The sequence below is a fragment of the Agelaius phoeniceus genome, chromosome 37, assembly GCF_051311805.1.
Source record: "Agelaius phoeniceus isolate bAgePho1 chromosome 37, bAgePho1.hap1, whole genome shotgun sequence".
Taxonomy (NCBI): domain Eukaryota; kingdom Metazoa; phylum Chordata; class Aves; order Passeriformes; family Icteridae; genus Agelaius; species Agelaius phoeniceus.
In genome coordinates this window covers 1,502,333-1,519,341 of record NC_135302.1, presented here as the reverse complement: position 1 = coordinate 1,519,341, position 17,009 = coordinate 1,502,333, and the positions used below count along the sequence as shown (strand labels likewise).

General features: G+C 54.9%; 2 protein-coding genes across 2 annotated transcripts in view; both read right to left on the bottom strand.

Annotated features, from left to right (window-relative positions):
• Window positions 1-23: 23 nt before the first annotated feature.
• On the bottom strand, window positions 24-6,478 carry ASPDH (aspartate dehydrogenase domain containing). Its single transcript, XM_054654159.2, is given in 10 exon segments — window positions 24-115; window positions 220-371; window positions 612-670; window positions 673-846; window positions 1,295-1,444; window positions 2,713-2,786; window positions 2,789-2,796; window positions 3,869-4,010; window positions 5,692-5,749; window positions 6,449-6,478. Coding segments are annotated over 9 exon segments (852 nt in total). The 5' UTR covers window positions 5,747-5,749; window positions 6,449-6,478; the 3' UTR covers window positions 24-77.
• Window positions 6,479-13,240: 6,762 nt separating this feature from the next.
• The window catches only part of LOC143696662 (leucine-rich repeat-containing protein 4B-like), a 23,198-nt gene continuing 19,429 nt past the window's right edge, over window positions 13,241-17,009 (bottom strand). The window contains exons 9-10 of the mRNA XM_077193245.1: window positions 16,610-17,005; window positions 13,241-14,735 (exon numbers count right to left, since the gene is read on the bottom strand). Coding sequence (XP_077049360.1) covers window positions 13,327-14,735; window positions 16,610-17,005 — 1,805 coding nt within the window. The 3' untranslated portion in view covers window positions 13,241-13,326. The remainder of the gene's footprint in view (window positions 14,736-16,609; window positions 17,006-17,009) is intronic.

Sequence of the window (17,009 nt, the reverse complement as noted above, 5' to 3'; positions counted from 1 at the left end):
TGCCAGGTTTTTATTGTCCCAAAATTGTCCCCAAATTGTCCCCAAATCGTCCCCGCGGGTTTTTCCGTCGTTCCTCCTCAGCAGAGCTTCACGCAGCCGCCGTGTCCGGTGCAAGCTGCGGGGAGGGGACAGAGTGAGCGGCCCTGAGGTGGCACCGGTGACACTGAGGGGGTGGCACAGGTGACACCGGAGCTGGCACAGGTGACACAGGTGACAAACCCTGCACGCTGCTCCAGAAGCTGTGGCGGGTGGCGCTGCCGGTGACGTGGCCGGGCTCGGCAGGGTTGCGGCGGGTGCTGGTGACGGTCAGGGAGCGGCCGTGCTCGGGGACGGCCGTGACCTCGACATCGATGATGTGACAGTCGGGGACACTGAGGGGACATTGGGGACACTGAGGGGACATTGGGGACACTGAGGGTGACAGTAAGGGGACAGGGAGGGGACACTGGGGTGGCACTGGAGGGACAATGAGGGGGCGCTGAGGGGACAGGGGTGACACAGGAGGTGCCACATGAGGTGACACACACAGCACAGAGGCGCCACAGGTGACACAGGAGGTGACACACAGGTGCCACACAGGTGACACAGCAGGTGACACAGGTGTCACCCACCTGGGGTCAGCCACCAGGCAGGCGGTGACGCCGTCGAAGCCCAGGCGCGGCGCTGCCACCCTGCGGCGGCCGCCATGGTGTTGACGTTGTTGGGGACAAGGGGACAGAGTGGCCTCAGGGGACCCTCGTACAGCACTGTCCTTGTCCCTGAGGCCACCGCGGCTGCCACCCGCGGGGACAGCCAGCCCTGGGGACGGAAACTGCCCGGGGCCTTCGTCATTGTCACCTTCAGGGCCTGCGGGGGACACAGGGACATTGTCATTGTCATTGTCATTGTCACCTCTGGGGGCACAGGGACATTGTCATTGTCACTGTCATTGTCACCTTCAGGGCCTGGGGACAGCAGGTGACAGCCAGAGGACAGCCAGGGGACATGACCAGGGGACCCGAAGTGTCCCCAGTGTCCCCATCACTGTCACCTGCAGTGTCCCTGCGCTGTCCATCCTGGCCCCATTGTCCCCATTAACCCCAATGTCCCCATTGTCCCCAATGTCCCAATGTCCCCAATACCCCCATTAACCCCATTAACCCCATTGTCCCCAAAGTCCCCATTACTCCCATTCCCTCCATTATCCCCAATGTCCCCATCGGTGTCACCTGCAGTGTCCCCGCGCTGTCCATCCTGGCGATGTCCCCAATGTCCCCAGTATCCCCAATGTCCCCAATGTCCCCATCAGTGTCACCTGCAGTGTCCCCGCGCTGTCCATCCTGGCGATGTCCTCGCAGCCCCACAGCGCCCCCCGGGGGACGTACAGGGTGTGGCCCCCGCGCGCCGCCGCCGCCCGCAGCCGCCCCTCGGTGTCAGCGTCCGCCAGCGCCGTGGGGGACCCCAGCTGGGGACATTGGGGACATTGGGGACATTGGGGACAATGAGGACTTTGGGACATTGGGGACAATGGGGGGAATGGGGACATTGGGGACATTGGGGAGAATGGGGGCATTGGGGGGAATGGGGACATTGGGGGGAATGGGGGGAATGGGGACATTGGGGACAATGGGGAGAATGGGGACATTGGGGACAATGGGGACATTGGGGGCAATGGGGGGAATGGGGACATTGGGGGGAATGGGGACATTGGGGACAATGGGGGGAATGGGGACATTGGGGACAATGGGGACATTGGGGGCAATGGGGGGAATGGGGACATTGGGGGGAATGGGGATAATGGGGACTTTGGGACATTGGGGACAATGGGGGGAATGGGGACATTGGGGACAATGGGGAGAATGGGGACATTGGGGGGAATGGGGATAATGGGGACTTTGGGACATTGGGGACAATGGGGGGAATGGGGATAATGGGGACTTTGGGACATTGGGGACAATGGGGGGAATGGGGACATTGGGGGGGAATGGGGACATTGGGGACAATGGGGAGAATGGGGACATTGGGGGGAATGGGGATAATGGGGACTTTGGGACATTGGGGACAATGGGGGGAATGGGGACATTGGGGGCAATGGGGGGAATGGGGACATTGGGGGGAATGGGGATAATGGGGACTTTGGGACATTGGGGACAATGGGGGGAATAGGGACATTGGGGTCAGTGGGGGATTGGGGACATTGAGGGGATTGGGGGCAATGGGGACATCGGGGACATGGGGATCAATGGAGGTAATGGGGACATTGGGGGGATTGGGATCAGTGGGGACGTTGGGGACATTGAGGTCAGTGGGGACATTGGGACAATGGGGGAATTGGGGGCAATGGGGGGATTGGGGACATTGGGGACATTGTGGGGACATTGGGGGTATTGGAGATATTGGGGGCCTTGGGGACAGGGGGACGTTGGGGTCAATGGGGACATTGAGGACATGGGAGGGGTTGGGGATATCGGGGACATCGTGGGATTGGGGACATTGGGGACATTGGGGTCAGTGGGGACAATGGGGACATCAGGAGCAATGGGCGGAATGGGGACATTGGGGACATTGTGGATATTGGGGACATTTGGGACATTGAGGGGATTTGGGGACATTTGGGACATTGGTGGGGGTTTGGGGACATTGGGGACATTGGGGGGGTTTGGGGACATCAAGGACATTAGGGAGGGGTTTGGGGACATTGGGGCCATGTCCGCGGTGTCCCCACGGTGTCACCATGAGGTCGGCGTGTCCCAGGATGTCCTCGCCGTGCTCCTGTGTCACACACGGGTGTGCCACCTCCACCACAGGTCCACCCCCCTGGGGACACCGGTGGGGACATCAGCGGGGACATTGGGGACATTGGAGGGGTTGGGGACATTTGGGGGATTTGGGGACATTGGGGACATTGGGACAATGGGGACATTGTGGGGGATGGGGACATTGTGGGGGTTTGGGGACATTTGGGACATTGAGGGGACATTGGGGACATCGGGGCCGTTGAGGACAATGGGGACATTTGAGGGGATTGGGGACATTTAGGGACATTGGGTATTTTGGGGCTGTTTTGGACATTTTGGGGTGAATCCGGGCGGTTTGGGATATTTCAATTCAGGATATTTTGGGGTGAATTTGGGACATTTTTGGGGCATCTTTGGGGTGAATTCGGGACATTTTTGGGGACGTTTCTGGGGTGAATTCAGGACATTTTGGGGACACTTCTGGGGTAAATTTGGGATATTTTGGGGATAGACTTGGGACATTTTTGGGGTGAATTTGGGACATTTTGGGGAGATTTTGGAGTGAATCTCAGTGGGTTTTGGGGGTGAATTTGGGATGATTTTGGGGACATTTTTGGGTCAAATTCGGGCCATTTTTGAGGACATTTTTGGGTCGAATTAGGGCCATTTTTGAGGACATTTTTGGGTCGAATTAGGGCCATTTTTGGGGTCATTTTTGGGTCGAATTCGGGCCATTTTGGGGACATTTTTGGGTCGAATTCAGGCCATTTTGGGGACATTTTTGGGTCGAATTCGGGCCATTTTTGAGGACATTTTTGGGTCGAATTAGGGCCATTTTGGGTCGAATTTGGGCCATTTTTGGGGACATTTTTGGGTCGAATTCGGGCCATTTTGGGGACATTTTGGGTCGAATTCAGGACATTTTTGGGTCGAATTCAGGCCATTTCTGAGGACATTTTTGGGGTGAATTCAGGCCATTTTTAGGGACATTTTTGGGTCGAATTCAGGACATTTTTGGGTCAAATTCAGGCCATTTTTAGGGACATTTTGGGTCGAATTCAGGCCATTTTTGAGGACATTTTTTGGGTCGAATTCGGGCCATTTCTGGGGACATTTTTGGGGTGAATTCGGCCCGTTTTGGGGTCCCTCACGTGCCGGGCAGGTCCCGCAGGTCGCGCAGGCGCAGAGGGGGCGGCAGCGCCTCCAGCGCCTCCCAGCGGCGAGCCCAGACAAAGGCGAGGGACAGACCGACGGCCGGACCGCGGGACAGCAGCTGCGACACCAGGAACTGCCCTGGGGACAGCGGGGATTGTCACCGTCACCTCCCGGGGACAGCCCGGGGACAGCCCCGGGACAGCCCTGTCACCTGTTGTCACCTGCTGTCACCTCCCCCTGTAACACAGGGACAGGGACAGACCGACGGACGGAGAGCGGGACAGCAGCTGCCACACCAGGGGACAGCAGTGTCACCTCCCTGTCACCTCCCCCTGGGACACCAGGAATGGCCCTGGGGACATCGGGGACATCAGGGACAGCTCTGTCACCTCCCTGTCACCTCCCCCTGGGACAGCAGGGACTGCCCACAAGGGACAGCCTGTCACCCCCCCCCTGTCACCTCCCCCTGTGACACCAGGAACGGCCTTGGGGACATTGGGACAGCCCTGTCACCTCCCCCCTGTCACCTGTGTCACCTCCCCTCTGTCACCTCCCAGTGTCCCCTCCCAGTCTGTCCCAGTTTATCCCAGTCTGTCCCCACAATGTCCCCTCAGTGTCCCCAGGGTCGCTTCCCAGTCCCTCCCAGTGTCCCCTCTCAATGTCCCCAAATGTCCCCAGTGTCCCCTCCCCATGTCCCCAGTGTCGCTTCCCAGTCCCTCCCAGTTCATCCCAGTTCCCTCCCAGTGTCCCCAAATGTCCCCAGTGTCCCTCCCAGTGTCCCCAGTGTCGCCTCCCAGTCTGTCCCAGTTTGTCCCAGTTTGTCCCAGTCCCTCCCAGTGTCCCCAAATATCCCCAGTGTCCCCTCCCAGTCTGTCCCAGTCTGTCCCAGTTTGTCCCAGTCCCTCCCAGTGTCTCCCCAGTGTCCCCTCTCAATGTCCTCAATGTCCCCTCCCAGTCTGTCCCAGTTTGTCCCAGTCTGTCCCCACAATGTCCCCTCAGTGTTCCCAGTGTCCCCTTCCAGTCCCTCCCAGTCCATCCCAGTTCCCTCCCAGTGTCCCCAAATGTCCCCAGTGTCCCCTCCCAGTGTCCCCAGTGTCCCCTCCCAGTCTGTCCCAGTCTGTCCCAGTTTGTCACAGTCCCTCCCAGTGTCCCCCCAGTGTCCCCTCCCAGTCCCTCCCAGTCCATCCCAGTTCCCTCCCAGTGTCCCCTCAGTGTCTCCTCCAGTCCCTCCCAGTGTCCCCTCCCAGTGTCCCCTCTCAATGTCCTCAGTGTCCCCTCCCAGTCTGTCCCAGTTTGTCCCAGTCCTTCCCAGTGTCCCAGTACTGAGCTCTCCGTATCCCAGTATAACCCAGTATACCCCAGTACAAACCAGTGTAAACCAGCACCTCCCAGTATAACCCAGTATGGACCAGTACCCCCAGTTTATCCCAGTACTGAGCCCTACGTGTCCCAGTATAAACCAGTACAACCCAGTATAACCCAGCACAAACTAGTATATCCCAGTACATCCCAGTATAAACCAGCATATCCCAGTATAACCAGTCCCTCCCAGTCCATCCCAGTATGTCCCAGTCTATCCCAGTTAATCCCAGTTTACCCCAGTACCGAGCTCTCTGTATCCCAGTCCATCCCAGTCCCTCCCAGTTCCTCCCAGTCCCTCCCAGTTTATCCCAGTCCCTCCCAGTCCATCCCAGTCCATTCCCAGTTTATCCCAGTCCATCCCAGTATCCCCAGTTTGGTTCCCAGTTTATTCCGGTTTATCCCAGTCCCTCCCAGTCCCTCCCAGTCCCTCCCAGTTTATCCCAGTTTATCCCAGTACCGAGGTTTCCGTATCCCAGGATCCCAACGCGCCGAGTCCGCGGCTGCTCCTCCATGGCCTGGGGGCCAATTAACGCTAATTAACCCCAATTAACCCCAATTATCACGATTTCAACTCGAATGCGCTTAATTAACTCTGATTAACCCTAACTGACCCAAATTAATACAATTTAACCCCTAATTAATCCCTAATTAACCCAAAATTAACACCATTTAACCCCTAATTAACCCCAATTAACTCTAATGAATGCTAATTAACTCAAGGGTAACCCTAATTAACATTAATTAACCCCTATTTAACCCTTATTAACCCTTAATTTACACAAATCAACACGAATTAATCCCCAATTAGCACCGATTAACGCCAATTAATGCTAATTAACATTAATTAACCCTCAAATAACAATTAATCAATCCCTAACTAACATGAATTAACCCCTAATTAGCATAAATTAACCCCTAATTGACATTACTTAACCCCCAATTAACACTTAAATAGCTCTAATTAACACCAATTAACACTACTTAACCCACAATCAACACTAATTAGCCCTCAAACCTCCTCTAATTAACCCCCAAATTCCTTTAATTAACCCAAACCACCCCTAATTACGCCTTAATTATCCCCGAAACCCCCCTAATTAACTCTCAACCCCCTTAATTAACCCGTAAATTCCCCAATGAAGCCCCAAACCCCCCTAATTAAGCCCCAAACCCCACTAATTAACCCCAAACCGCCCTAATTAACCCGCACTCACTAATTAGCGGCCGCTCCCCTCCCCCTCCTGTGCCCTTTGCCCCCCCCCGTCCCTCCCCCCTCCCCCCGCGGGGGCACTTCCGGGTGGGGGCGGGGCCTGAGGCCAAGGGGCGGGGCCTGAGGCCGTTTATGGGCGGGGCCTGCAGAGCAGTGGGGGCATGGACTGAGCCCATTTGTGGGCGTGGTTTGGACCTTTTGAGGACGGGGTCTGGTTTGGGGGCGGGGCCAGGGCTATTTGGGGGCGGGGCTTGGAGCCAATTGGGGATGGGGGGAAACCCCAATTTTGGGCGATTCCATTTTTTGAGGGGGCTGTGGCCTCTTTAGGACCCCAAATTTCGGATGGGGAACCCCAAATTTTGGGAGGTTCCATTTTTCTTAGGGGGGATCGCACCTTTGGAACCCCAAATTTGAGGAGGGGGTCCCCAGTTTTTGGGCGATTCCATTTTTTTGGGGGGGGGGTCCGCGCCCTTGAAACCCCAAATTTTTAAGGGGTTCCCATTTTTCAGGGGTTCCGTTTTGGGAGATGCCAAATTCTTGGAGGGGGTCGCACTACTGGGACTCCCAAATTTTGGGGTGGACCCCCAATTTTTTTGGGGGGGGGGGTCGCGCTCTTTGGACCCTGAATTTGAAGGGTTCCCTTTTGTGGGGTGAGGGCTCCCCAATTTGTAGGGGATCGCGCCCTTGGGACCCCAAATTTTGGGGCTTGGGGGTCCCTAATTTTTGGGAGCCGTGTGGGTCGCACCCCAGGGTCCCTTTTTTGGGGAGAGGTCCCCAAATTTTGGGTGGGGGGGGGTCTCATTTTTGGGGTCTCCCCCTCCCCATTCCCATTTTCCCGGAGGGGGTCGCGATTCCCGCTCTCCGCGCTGTTCCCGTTCCCATGGCAACCGCCGTTCCCTAATATTCGCCCCTCCCTCCGCGCCGCTGTTCCCGTTACCATGGAAACTCCCGCGCTGATCCCACGAACGCGCCGCCTCCCCCCGCGCCGCCGTCGTCATGGCAACCGCGCTGTGCCCTCCTCCCCTCCCCCCGCGCTGTTCCCATGGCAATCGCGTTGTTCCCATGGCAACGGGAACAGCGGGGAGGGCGTACACCCCCCTCGGGACCTGGGGGGTTTGGGGCATTTTTGGGGCGATTTTGGGGCATTTTTGAGGGTTTTTTAGGGGATTTTGGGGCTACTTGGGTTTTTTTGGGGGGGGTGGTGGTTTTGGGGTATTTTGGGCTGATTTTTGGGGTATTTTTGGCTGGGTTTTGGGTATTTTTTCGATTGTTTGGGGGTTTTGGGGAGGTTTTGGGGTATTTTGGGGATTTTTGGGTGATTTTGGGATTTTTTTTGTGATTCTGGGGTATTTGGGGGTATTTTGAGGTTTTCGGGTGTTTTTAGGATGTTTTGGGCGCTTTTATTGAGTTTTTGGGGTATTTTTAGGATATTTTTGAGCGGTTTTTGGGTATTTTGAGGGTTTTGTGGGTGGATTTTGGGGAATTTTGGACAGATTTTGGTGAGAGTTTTGGGGTTTTTGGGCATTTGCAGAGGTGATTTTGGGGTATTTTTCAAGCAGTTTTTCGATGCAATTTTGGGTGAGGTTTTGGGGTATTTTGGGATGGTTTTAGGGTATTTTTGAGGCTTTGGGGGTATTTTTAGAAGTGGGTTTGGGGTATTTTTGAAGCAGTTTTTTGATGTCATTTTGGGTGAGGTTTGGGGTGGTTTTGGGGTAATTTTGGGGTGTTTGGGGGTGTTCTGGGGTATTTTTGGGGTGGTTTTGAGGCATTTCTGGAGTGTTCTCAATCACAGCAAGGGACGTCCTGGTCCAGGGTCATTCACATCCCAAACCCACCAAAACCACCCCCAAAATCACCCAAAAACCACCCCCAAAATCACTCCCAAAACCACCCCCAAACCCACCCAAAAATCACCCCCAAAATCACTCCCAAAACCACCCCAAAATCACCCAAAAATCACCCCCAAAATCACCCAAAAATCACCCCCAAAATCACCCTAAAAATCACCCAAAACCCACCCCAACCTCTCTGATCCCCCCACCCCAAATCAGCCCTGGTACCACCCTAATCCCGCATCTGAAATGTTCCAAAATCACCCAAAATCCCTAAAACCCACCCTAAACCCACCCTAAACCCATCCTAAACCACCCAAAACCTCCCAAACCCATCCCAAACCACCCCAAAGCCCCTAAACCCAGCCCAAAAGCCCCTAAACCCATCCCAAACCTACCGAACCAACCCCAAATCCCCTAAACCCAACTGAAGCCACCCCAAACCCATCCTAACCCACCCTAAACCTCCCAAACCAACCCCAAATCCCCTAAAACCATCCCAAAACCACCCCAAGCCCTGCTCAAACCCCCTAAACCCCCCTCAAACCCACCCCAAACCCTTCCTAACCCACCCCAAACCCCTCCTAAACCTCCCAAAACCTCCCAAACCCTTCCTAACCCGGTCTAAACCCATCCTAAACCTCCAAACCCAGCCCAAACCCAGCCTAAACCCAACCTAACCCACCCTAAACCACCCCAAATGCATCCTACACCTCCCAACCCCACCCCAAACCCCTCCTAAATCTCCCAAAACCTCCCAAACCTTTCTTAACCCAGCCCAAACCCATCCTAACCCAGTCTAAACCCATCCTAACCCACCCCAAAGCCCCTCCCAAACCCACCCCGAAACCCCTAAACCCACCCTAAATCCCTTCAAACCCACCCCAAACCCATCCCAAACCCACCCCAAAACCCCCTAAACCCATCCTAAACCCACCCCAAAACCCCTTTAAACCCATCCTAAACCTCCCAAACCCATCCTGAGCCGTTCATAACCACCCTAAACCAAGCCCAAACCCAACCTAAACCTTCCAAAAACCCATCCTAACCCACCCCAAACCCTCTAAACCCACCCCAAAACCCCTCAAACCCACCCCAAACCCATCCTAAATCTCCCAAAACCTCTCCAACGCATCCTAACCCGGTCTAAACCCATCCTAACCCACCCCAAACCCACCCCAAACCCCCCTAAACCCCTCAAACCCCACCCTAAATCCACCCCAAAACCCCCCTAAACCCACCCCAAACCCCAGCCCAAACCCCTTCCCAAACCCACCCCATACCCACCCCAAAACCCCCTAAACCCACCCCAAAACCTACCCTAAACCCATCCTAAATCCCCCTAAACCCACCCCAAACCCCCTCCCAAATCCACCCCAAAACCCCCTAAACCCACCCCAAAACCCACCCTAAACCCACCCCAAACCCATCCTAACCCACCCCCAAGCCCACCCAAACCCACCCCAAAACCCCTCAAACCCACCCCAAACCCACCCCAAAACCCACTCTAACCCATCCTAAATCACTTCAAACCCACCCCAAACCCACCTCAAACCCACCCTAAAACCCACCCCAAACCCATCCCAAACCCACCCCAAAACCCCTCAAACCCCCTCAAACCCATCCCAAAACCCCCTAAACCCATCCCAAATCCCTTCAAACCCACCCCAAACCCACCCCAAAACCCCTCAAACCCACCCTAAAACCCACCCCAAAACCCCCTAAACCCACCCCAAAACCCACCCTAACCCATCCTAAATCCCTTCAAACCCACCCCAAGCCCACCCAAACCCACCCCAAAACCCCTCAAACCCACCCTAAACCCATCCTAAACCTCCCAAACCCATCCTGAGCCGTTCATAACCACCCTAAACCCAGCCCAAACCCAACCTAAACCTTCCAAAACCCATCCTAACCCACCCCAAACCCTCTAAACCCACCCCAAAACCCCTCAAACCACCCCAAACCCACCCCAAACCCACCCCAAAACCCCTCAAACCCCTCAAACCCACCCTAAACCCACCCCAAACCCCCTCCCAAACCCACCCCAAACCCCCCTAAACCCCTCAAACCCATCCCAAATCCACCCCAAAACCCCCTAAACCCACCCCAAATCCCTTCAAACCCACCCCAAGCCCACCCTAAACCTCCCAAAACCTCCCAAAACCCTCCCAAACCCACCCGAAACCCCCTAAACCCCTCAAACCCACCCCAAACCCATCTCAAACCCACCTCAAACCCACCCCAAACCCACCCCAAACCCACCCCAAACCCCCCTCAAACCCACCCCAGGCCCAGCCTAAGCCCTAAGCCCGGCCCAGGCCCGGCTTTAGCCCCTCCCTCCCTCCCTCCCTCCCTCCCGGTGCCCGGCGCCGTTGGAAACACGCGCGGGGTTTTTATTAAAGTAGGAAATTTTCGCTTCTTTTCGGCCGCGGCGAATTAAAAAATTCCCCCCCCGGCCCCTCCCCCACCCCGGCCCCACCCCCACCCCGACCCCTCCCCTCTTTCCCCCCCCCCCTTTTCCTTTTTCACTTCCGGTCCCCCTCCCCCACCCCCATTTATTTTGGGGGGTCCCCCCCGGTTTTTTTTGGGGTGAAATTTGGGGGTTTTGGGGGCCAATTTTGGGATTTTTGGGGCCAATTTTTGGAGGCTTTGGGGTCCAAATTTGGGGCTGGGGGCGTTTTTCGAATTGGGGGGGGGGGAGGGGATTTGGGGGGTCCCCACCCCCCAATTTTTTTTTTTGGGGGGGTTTCCCTCATTTTAGGGGTGTCCCCCCCATTTTTTCCTCCATTTTGGGCGCATCCAAACCTTAATTTTAGGGGGGGGGGTCCCAAACCCCCAATTTTTGGGGGGGGGGTCCCATCTTATTTTTAGGGGGGGGGCTCCCCACATCCTCCCCCCTATTTTTGGGGGGGTTTCAACACCGAGTCCGCAGAGGGGGGGGGGTCCCGAACCCCAAATTTTTTGGGGGGGGCGGGGTCAGCTCCAAGTCCGTGGTTTTTGGGGAAGGGGGGGGTCGCACCCCCCCCCCCTATTTTTGGGGGGCTCCTCTTCAGTTCCGCAGGTGAGGGGGGGGTCCCGCACCCCAAATGTTTTTTTTGGGGGGGGGTCCAGCTCCAGGTCCGTGGTTTTGGGGGGTCCAACCCCCATTTTTGGGGGGTTCCCCCCCCCCATTTTTAGGGGTCTTCATCTCCAAGTCCAAAGTTCGAGATTTGGGATTTTGGGGGGGGGTCCCCCATATTTTTTTGGGGGGGGTCTCTACCCCATTTTTGGGGTTTTCCATCTCATCCAACACCGATTTAGGGTGGGGGGGGTCCCCAAGTTTTTTGGGGTTTTCCTTCACTTCCGCAGGTCCGGGGGGGTCCCTTAAATTTTTGGGGGTTCCTCTGAATTTTTTGGGGGGGTTCCACCACATTTTTAAGGGTTCCTCCATAATTTTGGGGGGTTTTTCCCATTTTTGGGGAGTTTTTCCCCCCATTTTTTCAGGGTTTCCTTCACATTTTTGGGGGTTTTTTTCCCCATTTTTTCAGGGTTTCCTTCACATTTTGGGGGATTTTTCTCCACATTTTTTGGGGGTTTCACCAAAATTTTGGGGGATTTTTCTCCACATTTTTTGGCCTTTCCATCACAATTTTTGGGGGATTCTTCTCCGCAACTTTGGGGTTTCCCTCACAATTTTTGGGGATTTTTCTCCCATTTTTTTTGTGTTTTAACCCCCACATTTTTCAGGATCTTCCCCCCAATTTTTGGGGGTTTTCTCCCAATTTTTTAGGAGTTTCTTCCACATTTTCTGGAGATTTTTCCTTGATCATTTTTAGGATTTTCCTCCCCATTTTTTAGGAGTTTCCCCCATATTTTTACGAGTTTCTCCCACCAATTTTTTAGTTTTTTCCCCACATTTTCTGAGGATTTTCCTCCTCATTTTTAGGATTTTCCCCCCATTTTTTCCCAGTCTCCCCCTTCCTTTTTTTTTTTTTAATAATTTCCCCCCATTTTTAGGAGTCTCCCCCACATTTTTGGGGGGATTTTTCTCCCCCTTTTTAGGAGTCTCCCCCAAATTTTTTCACCTTTTTTTTCCCCACATCTTTTCAAGTCTCCCCCACTTTTTCTGCCATCTCCCCCAATTTTTTTTTGAGTTTCCCCTCACATTTTTTGGGTTTTTTTCCCACATTTTTAGGGTTTTTTTCCCCCTCCTTTCCAGGAGTTTTCCCCACAATTTTTAGGAATTTCCCCCAGATTTTTGAGGGATTTCCCCCCATTTTCTCACCACCTCCCCCACATTTTTTGGACATTTCCCCCCACTTTTTAAAAACGAATTTTCCAGAAGTCTCTCCCCAATTCCTCCAGAGTCTCTCCCCCATTTTTTAGGGGTTTCCCCCCACATTTTTGGGGTTTTTTTTCCCCCTTTTATCCACACATTTTTTTAGGACTTTCCACCCCATTTTTGGCGATTTTCCTCCACATTTTTTAGGAGTCTCCCCCAATTTTTTTTGTCAGAGTCTCCCCCAATTTTTCGGAGTTTCCCCCACATTTTTTCCGCTGTCTCTCCCTCACTTTTTTGGGGGTTTCCCCCTTCCTTTCCAGCAGTTTTTCAGCACATTTTTTAGGATTTCCCCCACCCCGCTTTTTGGGGTTTTTTTTCCCCTTTTTTCCCACACATTTTTAGGAGTTTTCCCCCCAATATTTTTGGGTTTTTTCCCCTTTTTCCCACACATTTTTCAGAGTTTTCCCCCAATATTTTTGGGGTTTCCCCCCCTCCTTCCCGCCAGTTTTTCCACACATTTTTTAAAACTTTCCCCCACATTTTGGGGTTCTTTCCCCCCATTTCCTCACCACCTCCCCCATTCCTCCACCTCCATCCCCCCAAAGTCTCCCCCATTTTGTTTTTTATTTTTTTCCCCTTTTCTCCCCCCAAAATTTTTTGTTTGTTTTGTTTTTTCCCCGGCTGGATTTTTTTTCGGGGGGGGGGGGGAGTTTGGGGGTAGGTCAAGGGTTTCTTGCGGGGGGGGGGGTGGGTGGGGTTCATTCCAAACCCCTCCCCCAAAAAATCTCAGATCTGCGTCTCCTGCACGTTCTCCTTGGAGGGGCTCTTGAAGAGCAGCGGCTCGTGCACCGAGTTGAGCAGCGGCGTCTTCCCGCAGCCCAGCGCCGCCGCCGGGCCCCCGTAGTGGGCGGCCAACGCCGCGTACCTGTCCAGGTGCTCCCTCTCCAACGCCGGCAACGCCAGCCGGTTGTCCCCACCCGTCCCGCCGCCGCCGCCGCCGGGGCCGCCGCCGCCTCCGCCGCCGCCGGCGGGACCTCCGGCCAGCTCGTCCTCGACGTTGACGATCTCCACGGCGCGCGCGGGGCCGCCGCGGTGCTTGTGGCGCTGGTGCTGCTTGCGGAGCTTGTAGAAGGCCACCAGCATGACGGCGGCCATGAAGGTGATGGCCACGAAGCAACCGATGATGATCTTGGTGGTCTTCAAGACGTCGTCCAAATCTTGGAGACCTCCCCCGGCCGCCGCGCCGGCCGCCGCCGCCGTGATGGGCACGGTGAAGGGTTTGCCGGTGGCGCGCGTGGCCGGGGCGGCCGTGGAGGCGCCGGCCGGTTCCCAACCGGCCGCCGTGGGCGCCGCGGGGGTTTGGGGGGCTTGGTCGTCGCCGCCGGCGCCCTCGGTGGTCTCCACGGTGACCGTGGTGAAGTAGGTGTAACCGGTGGCCGCCGCTGCGGCCGCGGCGGCCGCGGCGGCGTCGGCGGCCGAGACGTTGAGCGTGGCGGTGGCCGTGGTGTTGCCGGCGGCGTTGGTGACCATGCAGGTGTACTGGCCGGTGTCCTGCACGGTGACGTTGGTGAAGTTGAGCGTCCCGTCGTGCAGCACCGAGATCCGCACGCGGTACGAGCCGTGCGTCATCAGCGTCCCGTTGGGCGTCAGCCAGTTGACCGAGGTCATGGCCGTGCCCGTGCGGCACTTGAGCTCGGCCGCCATGCCCTCGGTGACGTTGAGGTCGGCCGGCGGCTCCACGATGACCGGCGCGTAGCAGGTGAAGTGGCCGGGCTCCAGCTCGCCCAGGTAGCGGCCGCGCAGCGCCGGCGGCGCGTGGCAGCGGGCGCAGCAGCTGGTGTTGCTGGGCACGGTCTCGCGCAGCCACCAGCTGAGCCACAGCACGTCGCAGTCGCAGCGCCAGGGGTTGTGGTGCAGGTGCACGCGCTCCAGCCGGTGCAGCGGCGCGAAGAGGTCGTGGGGCAGCGAGGCCAGGTCGTTGTGAGCCAGGTTCAACTCCTCCAGGGCCTTCAGGTCGTCGAAGGCGTTGCGCTCCACCGCCGCCACCCGCGCGTGCATCAGCCACAGCTTCCTCAGGCTGCCCAAGCCTTGGAAGGAGCCCGGCCTCACCCGGCCAAGGCGATTCCCCGACAGCTCCAGCTCCTCCAGCCTCACCAGCGCCGTCAGGTTGGGGATCTCCTTGAGGTTGCACATGCCTGTAGGGGGGGGACAGGATGGGTAAATGAAGGTGGTACAGGATGGAATCTCATCCCCTAAAGATAATCCTTGCACCACAATGATAACGGAACTCTTGATAAATATGGTAACCAATGGTGACCCCGACGTGATTCGGGAGAAAAAGGATTCAGGACTAAACTCCATTGACCCGTGGATTTGGGATGACCTGTGGATTTGGGACTAAATTATTTTACCCTGTGGATTTGGGATGACCCGTGGATTTGGGATGAAACTATTTTACCCCTTGGATTCGGGGAAACCGGATTTGACCACATAACCCCGTGGATTCGGGGAAACAGGATTCGAGTACCAAACTATTGGCAAAACATCTCAATCCCAGCTACCAGTGTTTGTTAAAATCAGTGTAAAAGACCTCAAAGATCAGGGCTTTGTAAACTGGGAAAAGCTCTGGCCACACGAAATCCTTGCACTATCATGAGAACAGAACTCTTGATACAGAAAACAACAAATGGTGATCTCGACGCGATTCGGGAGAAAAAGGATTCGGGACTAAACTCTACTGACCCGTGGATTTGGGATGAAACTATTTTACCCCGTGGATTCAGGGAAACCAGATTTTACCATATAACCCCATGGATTTGGGGAAACAGGATTCGAGTACCAAACTATTGGCAAAACATCTCAACCACAGCTACCGGCGTTTGTTAAAATCAGTGTAAAAGACCTCAGAGATCAGGGCTTTGGAAACTGGGGCAGCTCTGGCCACACAAAATCCTTGCACTATCATGAGAACAGAACTCTTGATACAGAAGAGAACAATTGGTGACCCCGACGCGATTCAGGAGAAAAAGGATTTGGAACTAAATTCAATTGCCCCGTGGATTTGGGACTAAACTATTTTACCCCATGGATTTGAGGAAATCAGATTTGACCATATAACCCCATGGATTCGGGATGACCCATGATTTGGGACTAAACTATTTTACCCCATGGATTTGGGGAAACAGGATTTGAGTACCAAACTATTGGCAAAACATCTCAATCACAGCTACCGGTGTTTGTTAAAATCAGTGTAAAACACCTCAAAGATCAGGGCTTTGTAAACTGGGAAAAGCCCTGGCCACACGAAATCCTTGCACTATGATGAGAACAGAACTCTTGATATAGAAGAGAACGAATGGTGACCCCAACGCGATTTGGGAGAAAAAGGATTCAGGACTAAACTCAATTGCCCCGTGGATTTGGGATGACCCATGGATTTGGGACTAAACTCGATTGACCCGTGGATTTGGGACTGAACTATTTTACCCCGTGGATTCGGGGAAATCGGATTTGACCACATAACCCCGTGGATTCGGGAAACCGGATTTGAGTACCAAACTATTGGCAAAACATCTCAATCACAGCTACCGGCGTTTGTTAAAATCAGTGTAAAACACCTCAAAGATCAGGGCTTTGGAAACTGGGAAAAGCTCTGGCCACACAAAATCCTTGCACTATCATAACAGAACTCTTGATACAGAAGAGAACGAATGGTGACCCCGACATGATTCGGGAGAAAAAGGATTCGGGACTAAACTCTATTGACCCATGGATTTGGGACTAAACTATTTTACCCCATGGATTCGGGGAAACCAGATTTGACCATATAACCCCATGGATTCGGGATGACCCATGGATTTGGAACTAAACTATTTTACCCCATGGATTTGGGGAAACAGGGTTCAAGTACCAAACTACTGTCAAAACATCTCAATCACAGCTACCGGCGTTTGTTAAAATCAGTGTAAAACACCTCAAAGATCAGGGCTTTGGAAACTGGGGCAGCTCTGGCCACACAAAATCCTTGCACTATCATAACAGAACTCTCGACACAGAAGACAACACGTGCCCAGGTTGAGGTAGCGCAGGTTGACCAAGCCCTCGAAGGCGGCCTCGGAGATGTACTCGAGGCGCTTGAGCTCGCCCAGGTCGAGGCGGCGCAGCGAGGGCACGCGGTTGAAGGCGTAGCTGGGGATGCTCTCGATGGGGTTGTTCCTCAGCCAGAGCTCGCGGAGCTTGGACAGGTACTCGAAGGCCTGCGTGGGCACCGTGGTCAGGCGGTTGTCGAAGAGCTCCAGCGTGTTGAGGTTGGGCAGCCCGTTGAAGGCGCCCACCTCCACCTTGCGCACCAGGTTGCGGCTGAGCTGGAGGATCTCCAGGTGGCGAAGGTGCTTGAAGGTGTCGGTGCGGATCACCTGAGGAGGGGGGCAGGTAATTAGTTGGGTTGGTAATTGGGGTCGGGGAGAAGC